Genomic DNA, 26,166 nt, shown 5'->3' on the forward strand with positions numbered 1-26,166 from the left:
TATAGAGCGCAAACCTCTGCCTACACTAGTTTCTAATTCCACAAAATTTTACCTTGGAAAGAATTTTCAACGTCAAAGTCCTGTTCAAAGTGGTTTTTCATAAGTTAAATTACATGTGCTCAAATGCACTTGAATCAAAGTTAACACTTTTGGTTTTGCTCCCATTTTGTATGAGATGAACTCAAAGATCTAAAACTTTTTCCACATACACAATATCACCATTTCCCTCAAATATTGTTCACAAACCAGTCTAAATCTGTGATAGTGAGCACTTCTCCTTTGCTGAGATAATCCATCCCACCTCACAGGTGTGCCATATCAAGATGCTGATTAGACACCATGATTAGTGCACAGGTGTGCCTTAGACTGCCCACAATAAAAGGCCACTCTGAAAGGTGCAGTTTTGTTTCATGGGGGGGATACCAGTCAGTATCTGGTGTGACCACCATTTGCCTCATGCAGTGCAATACATCTCCTTTGCATCATCCGTGAAGAGAACACCTCTCCAACGTGCCAAACGCCAGCGAATGTGAGCATTTGCCCACTCAAGTCGGTTACGACGACGAACTGGCGTCAGGTCGAGACCCCGATGAGGACGCACGAGCATGCAGATGAGCTTCCCTGAGACAGTTTCTGACAGTTTGTGCAGAAATTCTTTGGTTATGCAAACCGATTGTTTCAGCAGCTGTCCGAGTGGCTGGTCTCAGACGATCTTGGAGGTGAACATGCTGGATGTGGAGGTCCTGGGCTGGTGTGGTTACACGTGGTCTGCGGTTGTGAGGCTGGTTGGATGTACTGCCAAATTCTCTGAAACGCCTTTGGAGACGGCTTATGGTAGAGAAATGAACATTCAATACACGAGCAACAGCTCTGGTTGACATTCCTGCTGTCAGCATGCCAATTGCACGCTCCCTCAAATCTTGCGACATCTGTGGCATTGTGCTGTGTGATAAAACTGCACCTTTCAGAGTGGCCTTTTACTGTGGGCAGTCTAAGGCACACCTGTGCACTAATCATGGTGTCTAATCAGCATCTTGATATGGCACACCTGTGAGGTGGGATGGATTATCTCAGCAAAGGAGAAGTGCTCACTATCACAGATTTAGACTGGTTTGTGAACAATATTTGAGGGAAATGGTGATATTGTGTATGTGGAAAAAGTTTTAGATCTTTGAGTTCATCTCATACAAAATGGGAGCAAAACCAAAAGTGTTGCGTTTATATTTTTGTTGAGTATATTTTGTGGTGTTGGCGGGTTTGTTTTTTTCAGTTTCTGAATTCTTTCTCAGATAATTTTCACAGAACATTGGTTATCTCTGCTTTGCACAATTTGTCTTTGCTTTTTGGCACTTGGTTTCCAACTGATAACTTAAATCCACAACAGAAAAATGAGAGTGATTGAGGCACTTTTGATTGAGATACAATGCAAAATGTACACCAAATGGAATTTTCAATATTAAATTCAAATGTCCACAAAATCCACAATCCGGACCAGATCCAGATAAAACTGTATCAGGTGATAGTGAGTGACAATCTGCAGCTCACTTTCAAACATGAGAGTGATTGGGGCACATTTGATGAAGATATAATGTAAAACACACATTAAACAGGGTTTTCAATGTTAAATTTAAATGGACACAAAATCTGTAATCTGGATCAAACTTTGTCAGATCATAAGGGATACCATCCTACATAATGATCGATCTTTTTGACAGAGTTGTGAATTTTTGGGAATTCATTCAGTGGTAAAGGAGAGGGACCTTTCCAATATTCCAAGATTTTTCCTGACTTTGACCTTTGACCTTGAAAATTGAATCACTTCTTGCCTATCAGGATATAGTGCAGTGGATAAGAGAATATTTAGAGGGGAATCCTGCAAATGGTGATAAAAGCATCAAATTCGGCAGAAATACTCCTCAGACAATCCTCTTTGAATTTTCAATCAGTGGTCAGGTAGGGGTCAATTGAAGCTTTACACAGAGGTCAAAATTAAAAGATGCTCCAATCATATTGAAAAATATTCCACATTATTTGCCTGATCATAAAGATTCCAAAAAGGTATAGTTTGGACTATCTGTGACTGAATTCTATGGAGTTACGGGATAAAAACAGCAAGAATGGTGACAGAGGTCAGTTTCATTTTGTACAGGGGTCAAAAGTTAAAGTTGCTCCAATTTTGGTAAAAAGTGATGCAAATTACTAGTTGAGTTAACACGGTTTTACAAAGGAATAGTTTGGACCATGTATCATCCTTACTTATCACGTTACGGGGTAACATACATCGCATGTCATAGAATCCAGTAGACGTAGACCTTGTTTGACCTTTACTTTGGAGACCAAACATTCAACACTGTCAACACTATTCCATTTATTAATCCTATTAGCGCAACCAATGATAAAAGAGCAATCACCATAGCAATAATGACCTGGTTTGGATATTAATTAGGTCACGGGGTCAGTGAATGCAAAATAATATTTGGGCTTATATAATACTGGAGCTCGGTACTCAGTATTTTGACACAAGCTGCAACTTCTCGCACCTGATGACCTCACTGTTTAGGTCATGCCCTCCTAAATTTCTGCCTTGTGTTTCTAAACTTTTGAATGGTAGTATAAGAAGGAGTGTTTATACTTGCAGTATTTTGTGTAACAGGTCAAACAAAAAATGAAAGACATTCATCTTCTTTATTGTTGCAGTTAAGACACGTTGCGCAGGACGACGCTACGAGCACTGCACAGGTGCATCGGATCCAAAGTTAAAGTTTTTTTTTACTTTATGCAAAAGTAAGGACGTTTGTGCAGGCAAATGACAGGTGAAGCTAATGGTAACAATATGTGTTGCAATTGTGCAACAAATAAGTTTCCTGTTGACACCAAAGTATAAAAACCCACAAATGTGCATGAGGAAATGTACAACTCTTTTATCATAAATGCAGCTAATTTACTAAAGCTAATGTGAAGCAGAAATAACTGTAGCGCCACCAGCAGGTCTGGGGTGGTACTGATTTGTGTGCATGAATGCAATAATGTGAAGATAAGCATGTGCAGATAATGATGGAATGATCTTGCAGCTTAAAAACAAATATCCACAAGTTCCACAAGTGTGAAGAAGTAAAAATGATTACTTGCAGCAGCCGTGCACATTTAAAATGGTAAAATCAGAAAAATGTCAGAAATGCTGATGACTGGCCACCTTGGAAATGTGCAGTGGTGACTTTGGGTACTGCAGCCTGTTTAATCGTATGATGAACAGCTCGCTGTGACCGACCAGGGATTTCCAAGCAACATCACATGGGTTCTCTGGCCCTGAGCTGCTGCCATGTGGCGTGATGTCCACTGCTGAGGAATTACCAGTGAACAGATGCAACGAAAATATGGCTGGTGTCATCACGTCAATTAAAGCGCAGTGTGGGGACTGCGTGTGATCATAACACTGGGTGCTCTGTGGGAGGTCTGATGGGTTCATGCAGCTTCAGAGGATGTTGAAGCTGTTGGTGAATAAAGTGAATATGTGTCATACAAAATGAACAGCATGAATTAACCATGAATACTGTCCACAGTGTAGAAAAAGAAAATTAAATACACTGTATTCAAGTTGGGGGGAAACCTGCACACTGCAGTTTAAAGGTCCATATCGACAGTGGCGGCTCCACAGTTTTTTTTTTTTTCTTGGTAGGGCTAAAAAATAGCAAGTGAAGAAAAAAATTATGTGAAATTATAACAAATATATTAATGACAGAACACAAATACAAGTTTGAAAAAAATTACTGTATCTGTGTGTCGGGCCCCCCCCCCCCCCCCGAGCATCTGCACACCACTTTATTTGAAGTTTCATAAGTGGCCACCCTAAATTAAATTAATTTTGTGACCTCCAACACATTGTAAAAATAAAACAATAATGATTTATCACAAAGTTTTTCTCTTTGTCTTAAGCTGTGACAACATCTTCAGTGTGCACTAACTGTACCGGGTGACCCACAATAACCTTTGTTTTGTATGGAGAATTATTATTATTAATTCATTAATTATTTTATACATGCACATAATGTTTGTTTTTTTTTATCTTTAGTCATTGCTTGATAATAACAATGACAGGTGAAACGGGTGAGTTACTTGTGGTGAAATCAGGCATTCTGATGAATGTAGTATCAGCCGCGCGCCCCTACATCCACCCACCCCCTTTTCAGGCAGAATTTTCCATGGAATATCCTCGGTGTCCTGACGCATGGATACAGTACAGGGAGAAAAAAAAAAATGGAATTAAGCTGCTCTCCTTTAGGTGTCGCTGTTCTCCTTCTCTTTGTGAAGGTGCGACTATATGTCCTTTTCTTCATTTTAACCATGTTCTAGTCCCTGGATAGGGTTGTCAAGGAAACAATCCATTATTAGTCATACTAACATATCAGTGCAAGGGGATTCATGAAAAAAATGAAATGCATTATGGGAATGTTGAATAGTATACGCTTCCTGAAAAGGTGTATAATCTAACTTTTTATTCTGAACTAGTCTGCTTGGTGCCACCTGCTGCGGCAGATTTATAGCTCATATCGTAGCCTGTAAATACTGTCTATATTTTGGGCAAACCATCTGAGATATCAACCACGGGCTTTCTGAAGAGCGAGTTTAAGTAGAGGTGGGCAATTTGACCTAAAATTAATATCACCGTATTATTCACTTTTTCGACGGTGCTTGCATTATATCATGGTATTACAGTTTTTGCACAGTGTGATCCTTCTAATAATCATTTTATTTGCAAAAGAGTTCCAGCCGGATTATTTTCATTTTCAGATCTGCTCCTTCAGAGTTACAATCTGAATGCAAAATGTCATGAATCAAAGATTTTTACACTTTTATATTTAGCATATCTGTGGCAGGGTTTAATTAGCGCTTGTGAAGGCTAAAACCAGCGCTGAAAGCACACTTGAGTCCCTTAGTTCACACAACGGAATCACAGTTTAACCATTTCTATGATCGTTGTGTGTCTTCTTGTTAAAATGACTTCATACCAAGTTGCATCGATACAAAAAGTATTTAAAAGGTGTTTTTACTCACCTGTTGAGTGGTTTTCATAATGGGCAGCTGTTAAAAATGATGACCAGCATTCTGCCTCAATAACCATGGAACCGTCAGTGTAGCAAACATCGCCAAGCTATCAATAGCTGTTAATTAGTGCTAACACTACTAACATACATAAACATACAACAGAAATACTGGAGCACAGACATCTTAGATGGTTTGTTTGTACAATTAATAGCAGAGTATATTTATAATAAATATGCTCAGAAAGGATAAAGAGGTTCGAGTCCACAACAGCTAGCTGCTTGTGCTAACGGGGCTGTGGACTTGAGACACCTATACATGACTGTCACTCAAAATAACCACACCCTTAATTATTTTTAAATTAATTTTTCATTTAAAGTTGGACATTTTAATGTGGGGTACTACGGGAAGCAAGACGTTTTTGGGGCCAACCTCAAGTGGCCACTCAAGGAACTGCAGGATTTGACACTTCTGTGTTGGCTTCATTTCAGCTCTGGAGGTTGCCACTTAGCAAATACATTATAGATGCTGATGTCGTGTGTTCAGATAAAACTTAGGATGCCATTACGTCTGCCCTGTGTTGGTTGTTGGAGGTAATAACACCTACTGTGGCTTAATGCCACTTAATTAAATATGTTTAACCAAATTAAAAATGCTGGATTTAAATTTAAAGTTGCGTTTAAAAAAAAATCAGAAACAAAGAACCATGTGGCCTGAAGACAGACCTGCTGCCTTCAGGTGAATTTAAATATTTCATCTCCCTGCTTTAGAAATTAAATGTTTAAAAGTGTAACGTCCCCACTTCTTCTTCTTCTCTTCCCCCTTTAAGGCTCAGGATAAATTGGAATTCTAAAAGAGGAAAATCAGGAGGGATAAGAGAAGTTGAGAAAACCAGGCGTGGTGAAAAGTTTAAGCTGTCCGTCTGCGAGCTTCCAGCCCGCCGCCGCTGACAGCCCAACAGACTAAAACCTTCACTTCTGAAACGGAGTGTTTTCCCCGTCTTTGATGTGTAGATGTACTTCTTCCTGCCAAGCTAGCAGCGCTGCGGCGCACAGATACCCCGACCGTGAGATTGCTGCCATATTTGGGTTAGAAAACAGACACTTTTTGTTAGCAGGAAATCAATAAAGCAAAGTGGGAGAAAAGGGAACGGCGAGCACAGTCTGGCACTAAAAAGGTAACTTGTCTTGAAAAAGTCAAGTCTATTTTTGCCGCCGCATTGAAGTGCTGAGTGGGGTGGGCGGCGGCGTGAAGGGTGGGGATGAAGCCAGAGCTGCCGTTTGTCAAAGATGGAGAAGCTGCTGCTGTAAAGCGAGTTAACAGGCCTGAATCCACATCAGGACGGGTCCCCCGGGCCTAAAGCTCTTATGCACTGCAGGATTCTGTCAGAGAGCAGAGCTTTGAGAAGGAACGTGACAGAGCTGGAAGACTCAGCATGGAACACAAAGATCCTTTGATCCCCAAAGGAAAAATAAAATAACAAAAAGGGCTCTTATCCAACAGTTAACACAGGCATGTTTCTTTGATCTGTTCTCTGCTTTGATCCTGATCGCTCATGTTTGATCTTGATCCGCGATCCTGACCTCACATTTTTTTTTCCTGGTCACGAATATTTGATCTTGAACTTTGATCCTAATCACTGGCATTTAATCTTGATACAGTTTTGAACATAATTTATCATCATTGATCCTGATCTGTGATCTTGACCACTCATCTTTTACAATGTACCTACCCCTTTGGTTTTGCTCACAGATGTATGATCTTGATCACTGTTCTTTGATTCTGATCTGTGATCTTGATCACTAGTCTTTAATTCTAACCCTATGGGCTGGATCATGCATCTTTGAACCTGATCTGTGAGTTTTGACTCTGATCACTGAACATAGGTTCCAGTTGTGAAGCATAATTCCCGATCTTTGATCCTGATGACTTATGTTTGATCCTAAACCTTGATTGGTGACTTTTCATCCTAGTCTTAGTCTATAACTGCTTTATTATATGGTAAACAAGAAAATTGGGAGTTTGTCAAACATACTAAAACTGAAAAATCAATCTCAAGTTTCAAATGTTTATTATTACTATCATACTGCACCATCTGACATCCCATTGATCGACTGGAGATGCCTGTTAAGTCCGTGATGTAGAGTCATCAGGCTTGTTTTCTTCTAAAGTTCGCCATTCGCCTGTCTAGCTTCCATGTAAAATCGACCGAGTACTCCGTCAAACATCCGTCTGTCATAAGTTTCAAAGTTATGCGCATGTCCCTTTTCAGTGACGTACTTGCGAAACAGGTTGGCTGCTGACTGTTTATTTCTGCTGGTGTTCTTTTTCATGTAAAATTAGTTTTAAGTCAGCGTCGCTAACAGATGCAAACCTGTCTTCTGCCATCTGGTCAACAAACTGACAGCTAAAGTAGGCGTTGTATCGCGTTATCTGATTGGTCACTATCAATAGAAGGCGTTGATTGATTAGCTAGCGCTACGCTGCACGTGAGGTGTACTCGTTTCGCACGCGTGGTCTACTTGGCTCCACCAGCGATCAACTCGGCATGTGGTACAGCTCAGAAAGTGGCGAATGGGCCAATCAGAAGTTGGCAAAATCCCATACCATATAATAATAAAGGATTATTAACCTCACTTGCTCGGTCTCTATGGGGTATTATCAGACTGAGGTGTTTCTACAGATATATATATATATACACAAACACACGCACAATATCGCCCAAATATGCTGATGGATTTGGGCTCGTAGTCAGACCCATTCACTTTCTTCACCTCCATGAAAAACTTGCTAACAGGTGGTCCAGTCGTTAGCTTGTAAGCTTTCAATCTATGTTTTTTTCCGATGCTGTTTAGATATGTATAGAGTATGTTCATGTCTGACTTGGTTTTTCTAATCATGTTTTTAGCTTCCTGGTTTGTAATGAAAATACACGTTCTGGTTGTCATAGTAACTGGTCCAGTATGGGAGAATATTCGACCGGTATCAACAATCAGAGCGTGTGTAGCGTCGCAGCCATATAATAATATGGAATATTGTGCAATTAATGGTACTAACGTACCATCAGAGAGGTTGGTGCTCCAGTATTTCCACTGAGGAAAGTCTTAGTATTATTTAATTTGTATGTTAGCACTGTTAGCATTAACGAGCAAGTATTGATAGCTTGTTGATGTTAGCTACACTGATGGAGTATCTTCACTCAAGCCATAAGAACCACGAAAACTAGAAAAACACTCATTTTCAAGCCTCCAAACCAAAGTTAGCCCGTGAGCCGTAAACTTTGAGATAGGTGGCCGTGTTCTGGCTTCATTTGTCCCACACCGTTCCTGCTCACGCTCCCCCTCTGTATCCATGTGTGGTTTGGCCGTAAGTTAGGCGGAGTCAGGCCAGTATGGTGACATTTAAGTCAAATCATTTGAGGTTCAAACCCGCTGAGTAGAAAACCTCTGAGTGATGTCACCGAGGTTTTGTCCCGTATATTTGGTCTGTGTTTTGTACCTGCGTGACTCACGTTTTGCGTGTGTGTCCAGGCAGAGCGTCTCTGCACGGGAAGGCCTCCCTGCAGATTGATCCGGTTCGCTCTGAGGACCAGAGCTGGTACGAATGCAGGGTCCTGATGCTGGAGCAACAGTACGACACCTTCCACAATGGCAGCTGGGTGCACCTCACGGTCAATGGTGAGTGACACGGTGCCCTCTCATGGATTGGACAAAAACTTAACTTCTGTCACAAGGTACAGCGTCAGATGTGACCAATAACTCATTAACAGCACACGGTAGACACTTTATACTGACACCATAGGTATCCCATTTTAGTGTTGTTTGGTGCAGACATGAGTGGATAACTGAGGATGAAATATTTTGTTGTAAGTTTTGTTTTAGGCATATTTTATCTTGTTTTTCATACACAATGAAAGACTTTTATGATTCAGGAAATCATTTCAATAACGTAATGTCAAATGGCAAAATAGCAAAATGTTAAACATTTTAACATAATTAAGAATTAAAGAATTAAGATTTTGTATCTTTGCTGTTGCAAATAATTCACTTATTGGTTTTCTATACCCGCTTATGAGGCGGGGTTCACCCTGGACAGGACACCGGGCCTATCGCAGTGCTGCAAATGAGTGCAAGGTTCTCCATGCTTCTGCCAACCACAACAATCCAGTGCAACCAGGGCAGGACAAAACAATGTAGAGTAAAGGAACGTCGGCGCAACACAGATGTCTACATGATTATATTATTTATTTAAAGGTGTGTGACAATGGCTAGTGACTAATTTTTCGATGTAAGGTTACATTATCATCACTCTGATGAAGATGTAACCTTACATCGAAACATTAATCACTTGCCATTGTCACACACCTTTAAATGAGTACTGTATTTTCCAGAATATAAGTCGCACCTGTCATTTTTAACACTGCATTTCCCTGGGTACACATTTTACAACAGACAGGGGGAACTCACTACAGCACATGTGCACACCACAGCATGTGCTGTTATTTAACATAAAGACTTTTAAATTCAAACAGAAGAGAAGATGGACAAATAATCATCTGGCAGGTCCCCGAATCTTTCCCCTCCCCCCTCCCCTCCTCTTTGAACGCCTTACAAGACCACCAATGGTGTCCATTGCTTGCTGTATGTGATTGCTTCATTCAGCCAAAACAGGCAAAACTGGCTTCTGCCGGTGATGATGCCAATTGGTTATCTGTGCAAAAACACAGGTCTGAAACTGTTTTAATCCTCTTCAGCTGCGTCAAGATGGGCGCCGTGCAAATCTCCTACATGTTCAGTTTGATGACGTTTTGCAACTGATGTGATTCCTGCATTTAAACGCTGACTCCAAAGTGCTGCAAAAAAAGCTGATGCTCATAAATGGTTATCCACGTGTGTTAGTGTTATTACACCGTTACACTGTTACTGCATTGTTACACAGTTATTACTTTGTTATTACTCTGCAGTGAATTTCTGCACTGTGTTCTAGTCTGTGGTTAAGTGAGCTTCCTGAGCACTGATAGGTCAGCGAGTGTCACCTGCACACTCTGGAGCTGTTTGCCGTTTGTCGGCGTGTGTGTGTGTTTGTGTGTGAATGTGCATCTGTGAAGCTTCCTTCATCTTTATTCACTCGAAACTCCTGACTGCTCCGTCTCACTGCTGCTGTTTACCTCGTCAGGCTTTTCTGCAGCATCCGAGCCGTTACGCACAACTACCAGCAACCCCAACTGATGACGACGCTTTTCATGTCACGGTTACAACGACACAAACATACGTAGTTCTAGTGTTTCCCGTTAAGCTGTTTGGTTGGGTAAGAGGCCACACCCACAAAGGCTCTTACACCTGAAAGGAGAGTCGAGGTATAAATAGAGAGTCATAGTCATCGTCACTACGTCCACTTTGTTGACAGCATTGTTCTGTTTTGTCATAAAAATAAAGACATTTATAGACACAACGTCACATTCAGGCTAAATGCGTAAAACACGTGTAATAGTGTGATTACCCGTGTTGGGTAAAAACACTACAGTTGATGTCACCACATGTCGTTAAAGCATGATAAATATTAGTGAAGTCTTCATGCTGCACCTTTTCTACTGTGTTGTGTCTTTACTGCGAAAGATTAGCCGTAAATAACGTGTGGTTGTAAGATTTGGATGCTAACCAGTGACCCAAGACGATGACTGGATGTCTTTGGTACCAGGTCTCTTTGGGTTCTGCTGGAATGACATTGTGAGAAGTGACCGGTTACTTAGTGAGACTGTGATGAGGAGGATCACCCGCACTGTGAGGGAGCGTCACATACAACATTTTGGACACGTGGCACGTTTCTTTGTGCCTCGGTGTTGATGACCCCAGTGACCGATTGGGTGCCTGTGTGGTTTTATTCCATCAGTGTGTAGCGAGGGGTGTTACCCGAGGCCAAAATATGGCCATCGGGTATTGTGAAGGCTTTGCGTCTGTCTGTCTGTCTGTCTGTGCTCAGCATAAGTCCAGTCCTATGACCACCAAGGTGGTCAAATTTACAGCAAACATTCTTGGGAAACAGACCTTGGACAACTTCAAAGATGGCTAACATTGGCCTATTTTAAGAGGTCAAAAGGTCACATTCTGTTTCCTGTTGTTATGCTCATACGGCTGAGGGTATTTTAGCATTGCGTTATATTTGGTTTTGTGTGTGACTTTGGCCGTCTGTCCATGTGTGAATGAGATAACTGAGTTTTTAATCTGATTTGGGCCAAACCTGGTAAAAATGTTTGAGGGTCAAAAAAGGCCAGACTCATTTGACTTTGAGACAAATGAGTTGAAAGAGGCCAAGGTCGTAATTTGGACCCCAATGCTTATATACGAGGTCTGTTAGAAAACTATCTGACCTTTTTATTTTTTTTAAAAACTATATGGATTTGAATCGTGCGCTTGCATCAGCCAAGCTTGAACCTTCATGCGCATGCGTGAGTTTTTACACGCCTGTCGGTTGCGTCATTCGCCTGTGGGCAGGCTTTGATTGAGCACTGGTCCAGCCCCCTCGGCGGATTTTCATTGTCAGGGAAATGGCTCAGTGACTGGAGCAGCGCTGAATCAAATTTTTCCAGAAACTGTGAGAGACAGTCAGGTGGAAACCATTCGGAAGATTCAGATGGCTTTCGGTGAGGATACTCTGGGCGTCACACAGATTAAGGAGCGTTACAACCGGTTTAAGGATGGCGCACAATGGCGGAGGGTGCGCCGCGCTCCGAGCGGCCATCGACAGGCTGAGATGACCAGATCATTTCCAAAGTGAAGGCTGTGTTGATCCGGGATGTCGTCTGACTACCAGAGAAATTGCAGAAGAGGTGCACATCAGCACTTTTGTGGCACATTCCACTGTTACAGGAGATTTTGTAATGAAAGACGTGCGGAGGAATTCGCACGTTGGGACGGAGCCGCAATGGCGCGCTACAAAAAGCACGTAGTTCCTAGGGTTTTTAAGAGTAGAATGGGAGGCAGAGCCTTCAGCTTTCAGGCTCCTCTCCTGTGGAACCAGCTCCCAATTCGGATTAGGGAGACAGACACCCTCTCTACTTTTAAGATTAGGCTTAAAATTTTCCTTTTTGCTAAAGCTTATAGTTAGGGCTGGATCAGGTGACCCTGAACCATCCCTTAGTTATGCTGCTATAGACTTAGACTGCTGGGGGGTTCCCATGATGCACTGAGTGTTTCTTTCTCTTTTTGCTCTGTATGCACCACTCTGCATTTAATCATTAGTGATTGATCTCTGCTCTCTTCCACAGCATGTCTTTTTCCTGATTCTCTCCTCTCAGCCCAACCAGTCCCAGCAGAAGACTGCCCCTCCCTGAGCCTGGTTCTGCTGGAGGTTTCTTCCTGTTAAAAGGGAGTTTTTTCCTTCACACTGTCACCAAGTGCTTGCTCATAGGGGGTCGTTTTGACCGTTGGGGTTTTTCTGTAATTAATGTATGGCTTTTGCCTTACAATATAAAGCGCCTTGGGGAAACTGTTTGTTGTGATTTGGCGCTATATAAATAAAATTGATTTGATTTGATTTGATCAAATGATCAAATTCTCCATCTGCACACCAAATTTCATCAACACCCCTTGGAATTTTTTGAGTTAAATGTTATGATGTGCCACACGTTCTTTTGGATCTTAGTTCCAGAATATATTCTGGATCACCCTCAAAATTAAATCATGTATTTCCTGGATCATTATCTTTCTGCTGTGGAGATAATGATCATGAAACACAAATTGACACAGTTTGCAGGATACAAACAACATTAGAAACTTTATAATGTTGCATAGTCACATGATTAGAAACTACAAATACAATAAAATAATTTACCAAATAAGAGACTTGAGAGAATCAAGTTTGAAGTTTGAAAGATTGAAAACAATATATCGTCTAATCTCAGCAGGAAAATTATTTCAGATGCTTAAAGCACTAAAAGATTTCGATTGATAATTAATGCTGAGTTTTAATCTTTACAATGGAAGGGAGACTATCTTTATTTTACTTGGTGCATTTTTGGCGTTTAAACGTGCCAGCAGATATTTTGGTGTCTAGACGTCTTTGAAAGGCTGTGAAGACGTTACGTTGTCCTCTAAATGGGTGTCTGTGAGCGAAGCAGGTGCCGTTTGCTCACGCACAAACACACAGGAGGATTCCGATTTCCTTGAGCCGTTGGTGTTTGTGCACACTCCTTTCAGATCCTGTTTGTTGCCCTTAACTTCCTGCCAAGCGGACAGGAAACTGGTGCCCACTCAGTGGCAGGTGTCAGATGGCGAGGCCTCATGCCCGAAAAAGACACTGAGGCCTCTCTCTGTCTTCCCTCCTCCTCCCGTCCTCCTGCTGTCCTCCTCTGCCATCATGTCTCAGCCTCTTCTTCTCCTCCATGAAACTTAAAAGCGTCAGAGATCAAAAATAAAGAAAAGAAAAAGGAGCATTGCTGAGTAACATAAAAACACTGAAGACCTGTTGCTGGCTGAAATTTAACAACTATGTTTTTAGATCATTGCACCTCCCCAAACAAAAATCTGTCTGTTCATCTCTCTATGGGTTTTTTAAGCACAACTCATAAACCGTTTTGTGGATTTCAGTGAAACTTCACACAGTGGCACCACACCACGTGTGGATGTGCCTGAAGGAAATTAATATCTGTCTGATGTCTTCAAGGGGTTTTGAGTTGAATTTTGTCTAATTGATGCATGATATACTGTTCAACTCAATTCATTTTATTTATATAGCACCAAAACACAACAGATTAGCCTCAAGGCGCTTCACGTGGGTCAGGTCTAACCTTTCCAACCCTCCTGAGCAAGCATACCGCGATGGTGGTAAGGGAAAAACTCCCTCTGGCATTTTTGAGGAAGAAACCTCAAGCAGACCAGACTCAGAAGGGTGAATATAGCCCTCGGAAGTGCAACTCCTCCTAAACTAGTGTGTGGATTTGGGTGAAACTTCACACAATGATAGCCCACCATGTGAGGATTTGCAAGAAGGAAAATAATTCTCATCTGATGTCTGCAAGGGGAGATAATTGGAATTTTGTGCCTAATTGATGCGTGATATAATATTCCCCTCTAAAGTGCAACTCCTCCTAAAGTGGTTTTCAATTCAATTTCAGTTTATTTTCATTTATATAGCGCCAAATCACAACAGAGTTGCCTCAAAGCGCTTCACACAGGTAAGGTCTAACCTTACCAACCCCCAGAGCAACAGTGGTAAGGAAAAACTCCCTCTGAGGAAGAAACCTCAAGCAGACCAGACTCAAAGGGGTGACCCTCTGCTTGGGCCATGCTACAAACATAAATTACAGAACAATTCATTCATTCAGTTCAGTAGTGTGTGCATTTCAATGAAACTTCACACAATGTTACCACACCATGTGAGGATATGCATGACGGAAAATAATAGGAGACCGCAGTCTCGTTTGGGGGCGGGCAGTGCTTAATTTGTAAAGTGGGAGGTCCCGGAGCACAGAGGATGGGTGGCTCCGGTGCAGAAAAAAAAAAGGGGGGGGGGGGGGCTTGCGAACAATGCTGTGCGCCACACTGAAAATAAACTGGGCATGTATTGTAGGCCTAATAACAGTAGTCACACCAAATCCGGATAGAGTACAAATTCCTGTTTAATGATGTACAGTGGTCCCTCGTTTATCGCGGGAGTTACGTTCTAAAAATAACCCACGATAAACGAAATCCGCGAAGTAGCCAGCGCTATTTTTTACAATTATTATAGATGTTTTAAGGCTGTAAAACCCCTCACTACACACTTTTCTCAAACAGGCATTAACATTTTCTCACTTTTCTCTCTTGTGTAAACACTCTCTTTTTTCTTCTGTGCGAGAAGATTATAAACAGACACACGCAGAACACAATGCGCAGCTCTCCCTTTGCTCACTGCCTCCGGGGTATGGATGCGGGACCCGCAAAGAATCCAAGTCCTCTCTCGGTGGCCACGGAGCTCTGCGGCTACGGTCAACATCCGGATCAAAACAGCGAGCGTAGCCTCTGGGCCTGTAGCCAGATTTGGCGCAATTCCGCACAGCAGACAGGAGGGCGGTATGAGTGGCAGTGAGAGCAATCGCGGTGATTTTTAAAAAAAAATATTTTGTTAGTCAAGAGAAGTGGCGGATCACCGGATCCAGTATAAATAGCTGGCGGAGCCAACGTCAGAGGTTCCCGAGCGCGCTCCGGCTTGCTCCTCCTCAAATTAAGCCCTGGGGGCGGGCACTAAAGGGGTAAGATATGATGTAATTTCTCTACTTCCAGGGGACCAACCACAGCATTTTCAAATGGTTTTTGGACAAATTACACACAAAGTGAAAATGCAAAGAAAAAGTGACTATGTGGTGGGAAAGTGGACATGTGTTGTGGTTTGTTTATGATCCGGAGCACAAATGTGTCAAGGCGGTCTTGTAGGCGAGAGAATGGAGCTACTCTGGTTAGCTGTGTAGGCTAACACTTACCAACACAACGTCTCCCATTCGCTTAGTCTTTTCTTCTCCACGGGGAACTGGAAAAAAAAAACTTTTCGCGACCACTTGCAGCAGAAAACAAAACAGTACACCATTTACCCGTGTGAAGTTATGCTATGTATATATTAAATGAGGTCCAAGTAAGTGGTCAAATCCCACGATATCGTGGAGGGTTCAAACGAGACTGCGGTCTCCTACTCTGGTCTGATGTCTATAAGGGGAGAGAATTGGAATTTTGTTGGGTTATTAAAAATCCCTCATATTTGTCAATCACATAAACTGAGATTGGCTGGTTGGTTAACTCAGGTGATTTGTTTACACTGACGTATCGGGAAAACTGAGGGAGACAACGGCACAAACAGTCCAGCTCATATCCATTACCTCTTAACCTATTTCCCAGCGTTCTTTGCTCTTGTGACCCACTAAGGAGTCCATCGTGTCTGAGTCCACATGCATCCCCACAAAAGGCAAAGTGCAGATTTAAATAAGGGAAAATCAAAAATGTGTTTATTGATGCTTTTATTTCATTCTGTTGTGGTGAAGCTTTTTTTTTTAAGCTTTTGTCTGAGCACCAGTCAAAATTTTTCAGTTTATGAGGCAATAAAACAGTTTGAAATCACAGAATGTTTCCCTTGATGAATTATTGAGACACTGCTTTTGTGTTGGAGCTTTTTGGCGTCTCTGCTGCGTCACGTTCATCCAGGCACCGCTTGTTTTCTCTGTCACGTCCTGTCAGGCGTTCAGTCTCGCTCCACCAACTCCCCTTCTCCTTATCGCCACCCGTCCGACCTCATTTATCCGGTGATGAGTCGCAGATCAGGATCGGTCCCTCCCTACATCTTTACCCAGATCACCTCGGTTAATAGTTTGTGACCAGGCTTAAACTTTCACCAGGTTCCAGGAAAACAGTTAGGTTTTTTTTTTGAGGATCGTCTGCCCGGCAGAAATAAATCATCACTTCAAACCACAGTTTTCCCAAAAGAAGCTGTAAAAAGCCCCCCCGTCTGATCATTTGCTCATTTTGCAATGCAGATCCAGATAAGTAATTCAATCCAGATCACATCATACTGGTGCTGTGGAAGGGATTCTGCCTGTTTCTGTTCCGAATCCTAAACCTTCGCTTGCACTTCCCTGTAAATGGAGGGGGGCTGCATTAAGCGCCTCAAATTCTCTGTGAAAACATAACCTTTGAAGACACAAAAAAATACTTTGTACAAGGATTTGTCTCTTTTTCACCTGTTAGATTGTTTTATTGCTTCAGATTTGAGGGAGTTTCAGGTCAAATTGTTGTGTGGGCTGCTGAAGAGGAGGTACTGCTGGCCCACCACCACCAGAGGGCACCCTGCCTGGAGTGCGGGCTCCAGGCACCAGAGGGCGCTGCCGCCTCACAGGAGCAGCCGGGGTGACAGCTGACACTCATCACCTGTGACAGCTGTCACCACTCATCTGATCTGCATCGGTATATCAGCAAGACGTCATCTCCACCTCTTTGCCGAGATATCGTTCTACCTGAAAGGTAATATCCTCAGCCTGACTGCTTGATAGAAAGCCTTTTTGTTGTGATTTTTGTGAGTGATAACAGACTTTTTCTCCAACGAGAGGTGGAGGTAGCTTCCCTGCCGTGCAGATTGCTGGGTGCAGACGCACCCACGTTTAATTGTGTTTTTGTTCCTCGCCAGCAGTACCAGGTCCGACACGCGGAGGCAGTGGCCACCTGGGAGTTCGGGACTTGGCGGCTCCAGTATTCCCGGGGTCTGGTGGCGGAGGAAATCGTGTGGTTCCGGTTCTGCTTTGGACAGGCGTCTCCTATCTTCGAGCCTGCCCACACGACACCTTGTAATTTGACCTTTGATCTATTGTGGAATCTGTTGTGTTTGTTGTGCACGTTCGCAACAGTAAAGTGTTGTTATTTGACCTATTCTATTGTCCGTTCATTTGCGCCCCCTGTTGTGGGTCCGTGTACTTACACTTTCCCAACAGGATATCTCGGCCAACGTCATGGATCCCGAGGGGCGTCAACCGGCTGTTGAACGGCCAATGGAAGAACAGGGCGCACAGGCGCCCGCAGGAGGAATGATCGGTGAGTTGCAGCGGATCCTCACCGTTTTCACGGCTCGGTTGGATTTAATGACCGAGCAGAACGTCCTCCTTAACCGCAGGGTGGAGGCTCTCGCCGCGCAGGTGGAAGCGCGCCCTCAGGGCGCTGCTGCGGCTCTCCCTCCTGTCGACCCTGTGCGTAACAGTGACGTTCCACTGGTCGTTCAACGACCCCTCCCACCTTCCCCTGAAGCATACATAAGCCCTCCAGAGCCGTACGGAGGTTGTGTGGAGACGTGCGCGGACTTCCTTATGCAGTGTTCGCTCGTCTTCACACAACGTCCCGTCATGTACGCGACTGATGCTAGTAAGATAGCTTATGTAATTAATCTGCTTCGCGGCAAGGCACGCGCTTGGGCTACAGCGCTTTGGGAGCAAAATTCACGGCTCCTTCTGACATATGATGGGTTTGTGAGGGAGTTCAGAACAGTGTTCGATCATCCAAATAGAGGAGAGACCGCTTCAGCCGTGCTGCTGTCAATGAGACAGGGGCGCCGGAGCGCAGCTGCTTATGCAGTCGACTTCCGCATCGCGGCTGCGAGGTCCGGCTGGAATAACACTGCCCTCCGCGCCGCCTTCATAAACGGACTGTCGTTGGTCCTGAAGGAGCTCCTGGTGGCTAAGGACGAACCGCGGGATTTAGACGGGCTTATTAATCTCGTTATACGATTAGACAATCGGTTAGAGGAACGCCGTCGGGAGCGAGACGAAGGACGTGACCGGATACGCGCCGCCCCTCTCCCTTCCGGGTTCGAAAAGGGGCCGTCCTCCCCACGCTCCACAGCCGCAGCGCTTTGTGGGGCAACAGCTCCCCCTGCTGACGTTGTTAGGGAAACGCACAGGGCCAAAATGGGGAGGCTGATCCGTGGAGAGTGTTTTCTCTGCAGCTCAACAGAGCACACACAGAGAGACTGCCCCAAACGGCCAAAACGTCAACACTCGCCCTTAGAGACTGGGCTAAGGGGGGGTCAAGACATTCAAGTGAGACACACACAAATTGCCACACGACTCCCAGTCACAATCCTGAGCGGGGATTTAACCCTTCAAGCCTGAGCACTGGTGGACACGGGGTCAGAAGGGAATCTGCTAGACAGCAGATGGGCAAAGGAGGTAGGGCTCCCTCTGGTGGCGCTTCCTACGTCATTGCAGGTGCGGGCACTAGATGGCACCCTCCTCCCTTTACTCACACACAAGACACCACCAGTAACTCTGGTGGTGTCTGGAAACCACCGGGAGGAGATTGAGTTTTTTGTAACTCCTGCCACCTCCCGCGTGATTTTGGGCATCCCATGGATGTTAAAGCACAATCCCGGATCGATTGGCCGTCTGGGGTGGTGGTTCAGTGGAGCGAAACCTGCCATCGGGTGTGTTTAGGATCCTCGGTTCCTCCCGGTTTCCCAGGCTAAGGAGGAGGTCAAAGTCCCGCCCAATCTGACGGCGGTGCCGGTTGAGTACCACGATCTTGCTGACGTCTTCAGCAAGGACCTGGCACTCACCCCTTCCCCCGCACCGTCCGTACGATTGTGCCATTGATTTGGTTCCGGGCGCTGAGTTCCCGTCCAGCAGGCTGTACAACCTCTCACGACCTGAGCGCGAATCAATGGAGACCTACATCGGGACTCATTAGCTGCCGGGCTGATCCGGAACTCCACCTCCCCGATGGGGGCAGGTTTCTTTTTTGTGGGCAAGAAAGATGGCGGACTTCGTCCATGTATTGATTACAGGGGGCTGAATGAGATTACGGTTCGCAACCGATACCCGTTGCCATTATTAGATTCCGTGTTCACCCCCCCTGCATGGAGCCAAAATCTTTACTAAACTGGATCTTAGAAATGCGTATCACCTGGTTCGGATCCGGAAGGGAGACGAATGGAAGACGGCATTCAACACCCCATTAGGTCACTTTGAGTACCTGGTCATGCCGTTCGGCCTCACCAACGCCCCCGCGACGTTCCAAGCATTAGTTAATGATGTCTTGCGGGATTTCCTGCACCAATTCGTCTTCGTATATCTAGACGATATACTCATCTTTTCTCCGGATCCTGAGACTCATGTCCGGCATGTACGTCAGGTCCTGCAGCGGTTGTTGGAGAACCGGCTGTTTGTGAAGGGCGAGAAGTGTGAGTTCCACCGCACCTCTTTGTCCTTCCTGGGGTTTATCATCTCCCCCAACTCCGTCGCTCCTGATCCGGCCAAGGTTGCGGCGGTGAGAGACTGGCCCCAACCCACTAGCCGTAGGAAGCTGCAACAGTTCCTCGGCTTTGCTAATTTCTACAGGAGGTTCATTAAGGGCTACAGTCAGGTAGTTAGCCCCCTGACAGCCCTGACCTCACCAAAAGTTCCCTTCACCTGGTCGGATCGTTGCGATGCCGCGTTCAAGGAGTTGAAACGGCGCTTCTCGTCTGCACCTGTTCTGGTGCAGCCCGACCCTAGTCGCCAGTTAGTGGTTGAAGTGGACGCCTCGGACTCAGGGATAGGAGCTGTGCTTTCCCAGAGCGGGAAGACCGATAAGGTCCTTCACCCGTGTGCCTATTTTTCCCGCAGGTTGACCCCGGCCGAACGGAACTATGACGTCGGCAATCGAGAACTCCTTGCGGTGAAAGAGGCTCTTGAAGAGTGGAGACATCTGTTGGAGGGAACGTGCGTGCCATTCACGGTTTTCACTGACCACCGGAACCTGGAGTATATCAGGACCGCCAAGCGGCTGAATCCCAGGCAAGCCCGCTGGTCACTGTTCTTCAGCCGTTTTGACTTCCGGATCACCTACCGTCCCGGGACCAAGAACCAGAGATCGGATGCCTTGTCCCGGGTACATGAAGATGAAGTCAAAACGGAGTTGTCGGATCCACCGGAACCCATCATCCCGGAGTCCACTATCGTGGCCACCCTCACCTGGGACGTAGAGAGAACCGTCCGGGAGGCCCTGGCACGAAGCCCGGACCCCGGAACTGGGCCGAAGAACAGACTTTACGTCCCACCAGAAGCTAGGGCTGCAGTCCTGGACTTCTGTCACGGCTCTAAGCTCTCCTGTCATCCAGGGGTGCGAAGAACCGTGGCAGTTGTCCGGCAGCGCTTCTGGTGGGCGTCCCTAGAGGCCGACATCCGGGATTATATCCAGGCCTGCACCACCTGCGCCAGGGGCAAGGCTGACCATCGTAGGGCTTCGGGTCTGCTCCAGCCGCTGCCCGTGCCCCATCGCCCCTGGTCCCACATCGGCCTGGATTTTGTCACGGGTCTCCCGCCGTCCCAGGGCAACACCACCATCCTCACGATAGTGGACCGATTCTCCAAGGCGGCCCACTTCGTGGCCCTCCCGAAGCTCCCGACGGCCCAGGAGACAGCGGACCTCCTGGTTCACCACGTCGTCCGGCTGCATGGGATCCCAACAGACATTGTCTCAGATCGCGGTCCCCAGTTCTCCTCGCACGTCTGGAGGAGCTTCTGCCGGGAACTGGGGGCCACGGTGAGTCTCTCATCCGGGTACCATCCCCAGACCAATGGGCAAGCAGAACGGGCCAACCAGGAGATGGAGCAGGCCCTGCGTTGCGTGACAGCCGCGCACCCGGCGGCCTGGAGTACCCATCTGGCCTGGATCGAGTATGCCCATAACAGCCAGGTGTCGTCAGCCACCGGCCTCTCCCCTTTCGAGGTATGTCTGGGGTACCAACCGCCTTTGTTTCCAGTGGTTGAGGGAGAGGTCGGTGTGCCCTCGGTCCAGGCCCACCTACGGAAGTGCCGTCGGGTGTGGCGTGCCGCCCGTTCTGCCTTGCTGAGGGCCCGGATGAGGTCAAAGGCCCATGCCGGACCGTCGGCGGACCCCGGCCCCTGCGTATCGGCCAGGGCAGGAGGTGTGGTTGTCGACAAAGGACATCCCCCTCAAAGTGGACTCCCCCAAGTTACAGGACCGTTACATCGGTCCCTTCAAGATCCAGAAGGTCATCAGTCCAGCCGCAGTGAGGCTTCAGCTGCCGGCCTCACTGCGGATCCATCCTGTATTTCACGTGTCCCGAATCAAACCACATCACACCTCACCCCTCTGTACTCCGGGTCCGGCACCGCCTCCTGCCCGGATCATCGATGGCGAGCCGGCTTGGACTGTACGCCGGCTTTTGGATGTCCGTAGGATGGGCCGGGGTTTCCAGTATTTGGTGGACTGGGAGGGGTACGGACCTGAAGAACGCTCCTGGGTGAAGAGGAGCTTCATTCTGGACCCGGCCCTCCTGGCCGATTTCTACCGCCGCCACCCGGACAAGCCTGGTCGGGCGCCAGGAGGCGCCCGTTGAGGGGGGGGTCCTGTTGTGTGGGCTGCTGAAGAGGAGGTACTGCTGGCCCACCACCACCAGAGGGCACCCTGCCTGGAGTGCGGGCTCCAGGCACCAGAGGGCGCTGCCGCCTCACAGGAGCAGCCGGGGTGACAGCTGACACTCATCACCTGTGACAGCTGTCACCACTCATCTGATCTGCATCGGTATATCAGCAAGACGTCATCTCCACCTCTTTGCCGAGATATCGTTCTACCTGAAAGGTAATATCCTCAGCCTGACTGCTTGATAGAAAGCCTTTTTGTTGTGATTTTTGTGAGTGATAACAGACTTTTTCTCCAACGAGAGGTGGAGGTAGCTTCCCTGCCGTGCAGATTGCTGGGTGCAGACGCACCCACGTTTAATTGTGTTTTTGTTCCTCGCCAGCAGTACCAGGTCCGACACGCGGAGGCAGTGGCCACCTGGGAGTTCGGGACTTGGCGGCTCCAGTATTCCCGGGGTCTGGTGGCGGAGGAAATCGTGTGGTTCCGGTTCTGCTTTGGACAGGCGTCTCCTATCTTCGAGCCTGCCCACACGACACCTTGTAATTTGACCTTTGATCTATTGTGGAATCTGTTGTGTTTGTTGTGCACGTTCGCAACAGTAAAGTGTTGTTATTTGACCTATTCTATTGTCCGTTCATTTGCGCCCCCTGTTGTGGGTCCGTGTACTTACACTTTCCCAACACAAATCCTACTTTAACTAACAGGTATCAGATTTGAACCACTGAAAAAAAAAGTAAATATGAACATTGCATATTTCCAGCTAATTAATACATCACCATGTTTGTTACAAACGGTTATTAAGGGCCCCTTCACACATAGTGCCTGCTTCCAGACCACCAATAACCAGCAAAAATCTATTTAAGCATAAAAATTCAAAAAGAAAAAACAATATAGCACCTTCAACTGCACCACAGACTAAAACAGTTAAATGTGGTCTATTAAACATTAGGTCTCTCTCTTCTAAGTCCCTGTTAGTAAATGATATAATAATTGATCAACATATTGATTTATTCTGCCTTACAGAAACCTGGTTACAGTAGGATGAATATGTTAGTTTAAATGAGTCAACACCCCCGAGTCACACTAACTGCCAGAATGCTCGTAGCACGGGCCGAGGAGGAGGATTAGCAGCAATCTTCCACTCCAGCTTATTAATTAATCAAAAACCCAGACAGAGCTTTAATTCATTTGAAAGCTTGTCTCTTAGTCTTGTCCATCCAAATTGGAAGTCCCAAAACCCAGTTTTATTTGTTCTTATCTATCGTCCACCTGGTCGTTACTGTGAGTTTCTCTGTGAATTTTCGGACATTTTGTCTGACTTGGTGCTTAGCTCAGATAAGATAATTATAGTGGGCGATTTTAACATCCACACAGATGCTGAGAATGACAGCCTCAACACTGCATTTAATCTATTATTAGACTCGATTGGCTTTGCTCAAAATGTAAATGAGTCCACCCACCACTTTAATCATACCTTAGATCTTGTTCTGACTTATGGTATGGAAATTGAAGAGTTAACAGTATTCCCTGAAAACCCCCTTCTGTCTGATCATTTCTTAATAACATTTACATTTACTCTGATGGACTACCCAGCAGTGGGGAATAAGTTTCATTACAGTAGAAGTCTTTCAGAAAGCGCTGTAACTAGGTTTAAGGATATGATTCCTTCCTTATGTTATCCAATGCCATATACCAACACAGGGCAGAGTAGCTTCCTAAACTCTGTGAGTGAGATAGATTATCTTGTCAATAGTTTTATATCCTCATTGAGGACAACTTTGGATGCTGTAGCTCCTCTGAAAAAGAGAGCCTTAAATCAGAAGTGCCTAACTCCGTTGTATAACTCACAAACTCGCAGCTTAAAGCAGATAACCCGTAAGTTGGAGAGGAAATGGCGTCTCACTAATTTAGAAGACCTTTCTTAGCCTGGAAAAGAGTCTGTTGCTCTATAAAAAAAGCCCCCCGTAAAGCTAGGACATTTTACTACTCATCACTAATTGAAGAAAATAAGAACAACCCCAGGTTTCTTTTCAGCACTGTAGCCAGGCTGACAAAGAGTCAGAGCTCTATTGAGCCGAGTATTCCTTTAACTTTAACTAGTAATGACTTCATGACTTTCTTTGCTAATAAAAATTTAACTATTAGAGCAAAAGTTACTCATAACCATCCCAAAGACATATCGTTCTCTTTGGCTGCTTTCAGTGATGCTGGTATTTGGTTAGACTCTTTCTCTCCGATTGTTCTGTCTGAGTTATTTTCATTAGTTACTTCTTCCAAACCATCAACATGTCTGTTAGACCCCATTCCTACCAGGCTGCTCAAGGAAGCCCTACCATTAATTAATGCTTCGATCTTAAATATGATCAATCTGTCTTTATTAGTTGGCTATGTACCACAGGCTTTTAAGGTGGCAATAATTAAACCATTACTTAAAAAGCCATCACTTGACCCAGCTATCTTAGCTAATTATAGGACAATCTCCAACCTTCCTTTTCTCTCAAAAAAGGGTAGTTGTAAAACAGCTAACTGATCATCTGCAGAGGAATGGTCTATTTGAAGAGTTTCAGTCAGGGTTTATAATTCATCATAGTACAGAAACAGCATTAGTGATGATCTTCTTATGGCCTCAGACAGTGGACTCAACTCTGTGCTTGTTCTGTTAGACCTCAGTGCTGCTTTTGATACTGTTGACCATAAAATTTTATTACAGAGATTAGAGCATGCCATAGGTATTAAAGGCACTGCGCTGCGGTGGTTTGAATCATATTTATCTAATAGATTACAATTTGTTCATGTAAATGGGGAATCTTCTTCACAGACTAAGGTTAATTATGGAGTTCCACAGGGTTCTGTGCTAGGACCAATTTTATTCACTTTATACATGCTTCCCTTAGGCAGTATTATTAGACAGCATTGCTTAAATTTTCATTGTTACGCAGATGATACCCAGCTTTATCTATCCGTGAAGCCAGAGGACACACACCAATTAGCTAAACTGCAGGATTGTCTTACAGACATAAAGACATGGATGACCTCTAATTTCCTGCTTTTAAACTCAGATAAAACTGAAGTTATTGTACTTGGCCCCACAAATCTTAGAAACATGGTGTCATACCAGATCCTTACTCTGGATGGCATTACCCTGACCTCTAGTAATACTGTGAGAAATCTTGGAGTCATTTTTGATCAGGATATGTCCTTCAATGCGCATATTAAACAAATATGCAGGACTGCTTTTTTGCAGTTGCGCAATATCTCTAAAATTAGAAAGGTCTTGTCTCAGAGTTATGCTGAAAAACTAATTCATGCATTTATTTCCTCTAGGCTGGACTATTGTAATTCATTATTATCAGGTTGTCCTAAAAGTTCCCTGAAAAGCCTTCAGTTAATTCAAAATGCTGCAGCTAGAGTACTGACAGGGACTAGAAGGAGAGAGCATATCTCACCCATATTGGCTTCTCTTCATTGGCTTCCTGTTAATTCTAGAATAGAATTTAAAATTCTTCTTCTTACTTATAAGGTTTTGAATAATCAGGTCCCATCTTATCTTAGGGACCTCATAGTACCATATCACCCCAATAGAGCGCTTCGCTCTCAGACTGCAGGCTTGCTTGTAGTTCCTAGGGTTTGTAAGAGTACAATGGGAGGCAGAGCCTTCAGCTTTCAGGCTCCTCTCCTCTGGAACCAGCTCCCAATTCAGATCAGGGAGACAGACACCCTCTCTACTTTTAAGATTAGGCTTAAAACTTTCCTTTTTGCTAAAGCTTATAGTTAGGGCTGGATCAGGTGACCCTGAACCATCCCTTAGTTATGCTGCTATAGACTTAGACTGCTGGGGGGTTCCCATGATGTGTTTCTTTCTCTTTTTGCTCTGTATGCACCACTCTGCATTTAATCATTAGTGATTGATCTCTGCTCTCTTCCACAGCATGTCTTTTTCCTGGTTCTCTCCCTCAGCCCCAACCAGTCCCAGCAGAAGACTGCCCCTCCCTGAGCCTGGTTCTGCTGGAGGTTTCTTCCTGTTAAAAGGGAGTTTTTCCTTCCCACTGTCGCCAAGTGCTTGCTCACAGGGGGTCGTTTTGACCGTTGGGGTTTTTACGTAATTATTGTATGGCCTTGCCTTACAATATAAAGCACCTTGGGGCAACTGTTTGTTGTGATTTGGCTCTGTATAAATAAATTTGATTTGATTTGATTTGATAGTGCAAAGTTTGGATGAAGTGCACACTTGGTGCGCATGACTCAGGAATCGTGTGCA

At 45.1% G+C, this 26,166-nt stretch overlaps 1 protein-coding gene and 1 long non-coding RNA gene across 4 annotated transcripts in view; one reads left to right on the forward strand and one right to left on the reverse strand.

Annotated features, from left to right (window-relative positions):
• The window catches only part of igsf9ba (immunoglobulin superfamily, member 9Ba), a 189,937-nt gene that overhangs the window by 74,518 nt on the left and 89,253 nt on the right, over nucleotides 1–26,166 (forward strand). For all 3 annotated transcript variants that reach the window (XM_034169130.1, XM_034169128.1, XM_034169129.1), the window contains exon 3: nucleotides 8,571–8,717. In XM_034169130.1, the coding sequence (XP_034025021.1) occupies nucleotides 8,571–8,717 (147 nt within the window). The remainder of the gene's footprint in view (nucleotides 1–8,570; nucleotides 8,718–26,166) is intronic.
• LOC117509431 lies at nucleotides 5,468–14,301 on the reverse strand. Its single transcript, XR_004560405.1, has 3 exons — nucleotides 14,291–14,301; nucleotides 6,666–6,672; nucleotides 5,468–5,546 (listed from the first exon to the last, which is right to left on the reverse strand). It is a non-coding gene; the product is annotated as an uncharacterized LOC117509431 (long non-coding RNA).

The sequence above is a fragment of the Thalassophryne amazonica genome, chromosome 4 (assembly GCF_902500255.1).
Source record: "Thalassophryne amazonica chromosome 4, fThaAma1.1, whole genome shotgun sequence".
NCBI lineage: Eukaryota > Metazoa > Chordata > Actinopteri > Batrachoidiformes > Batrachoididae > Thalassophryne > Thalassophryne amazonica.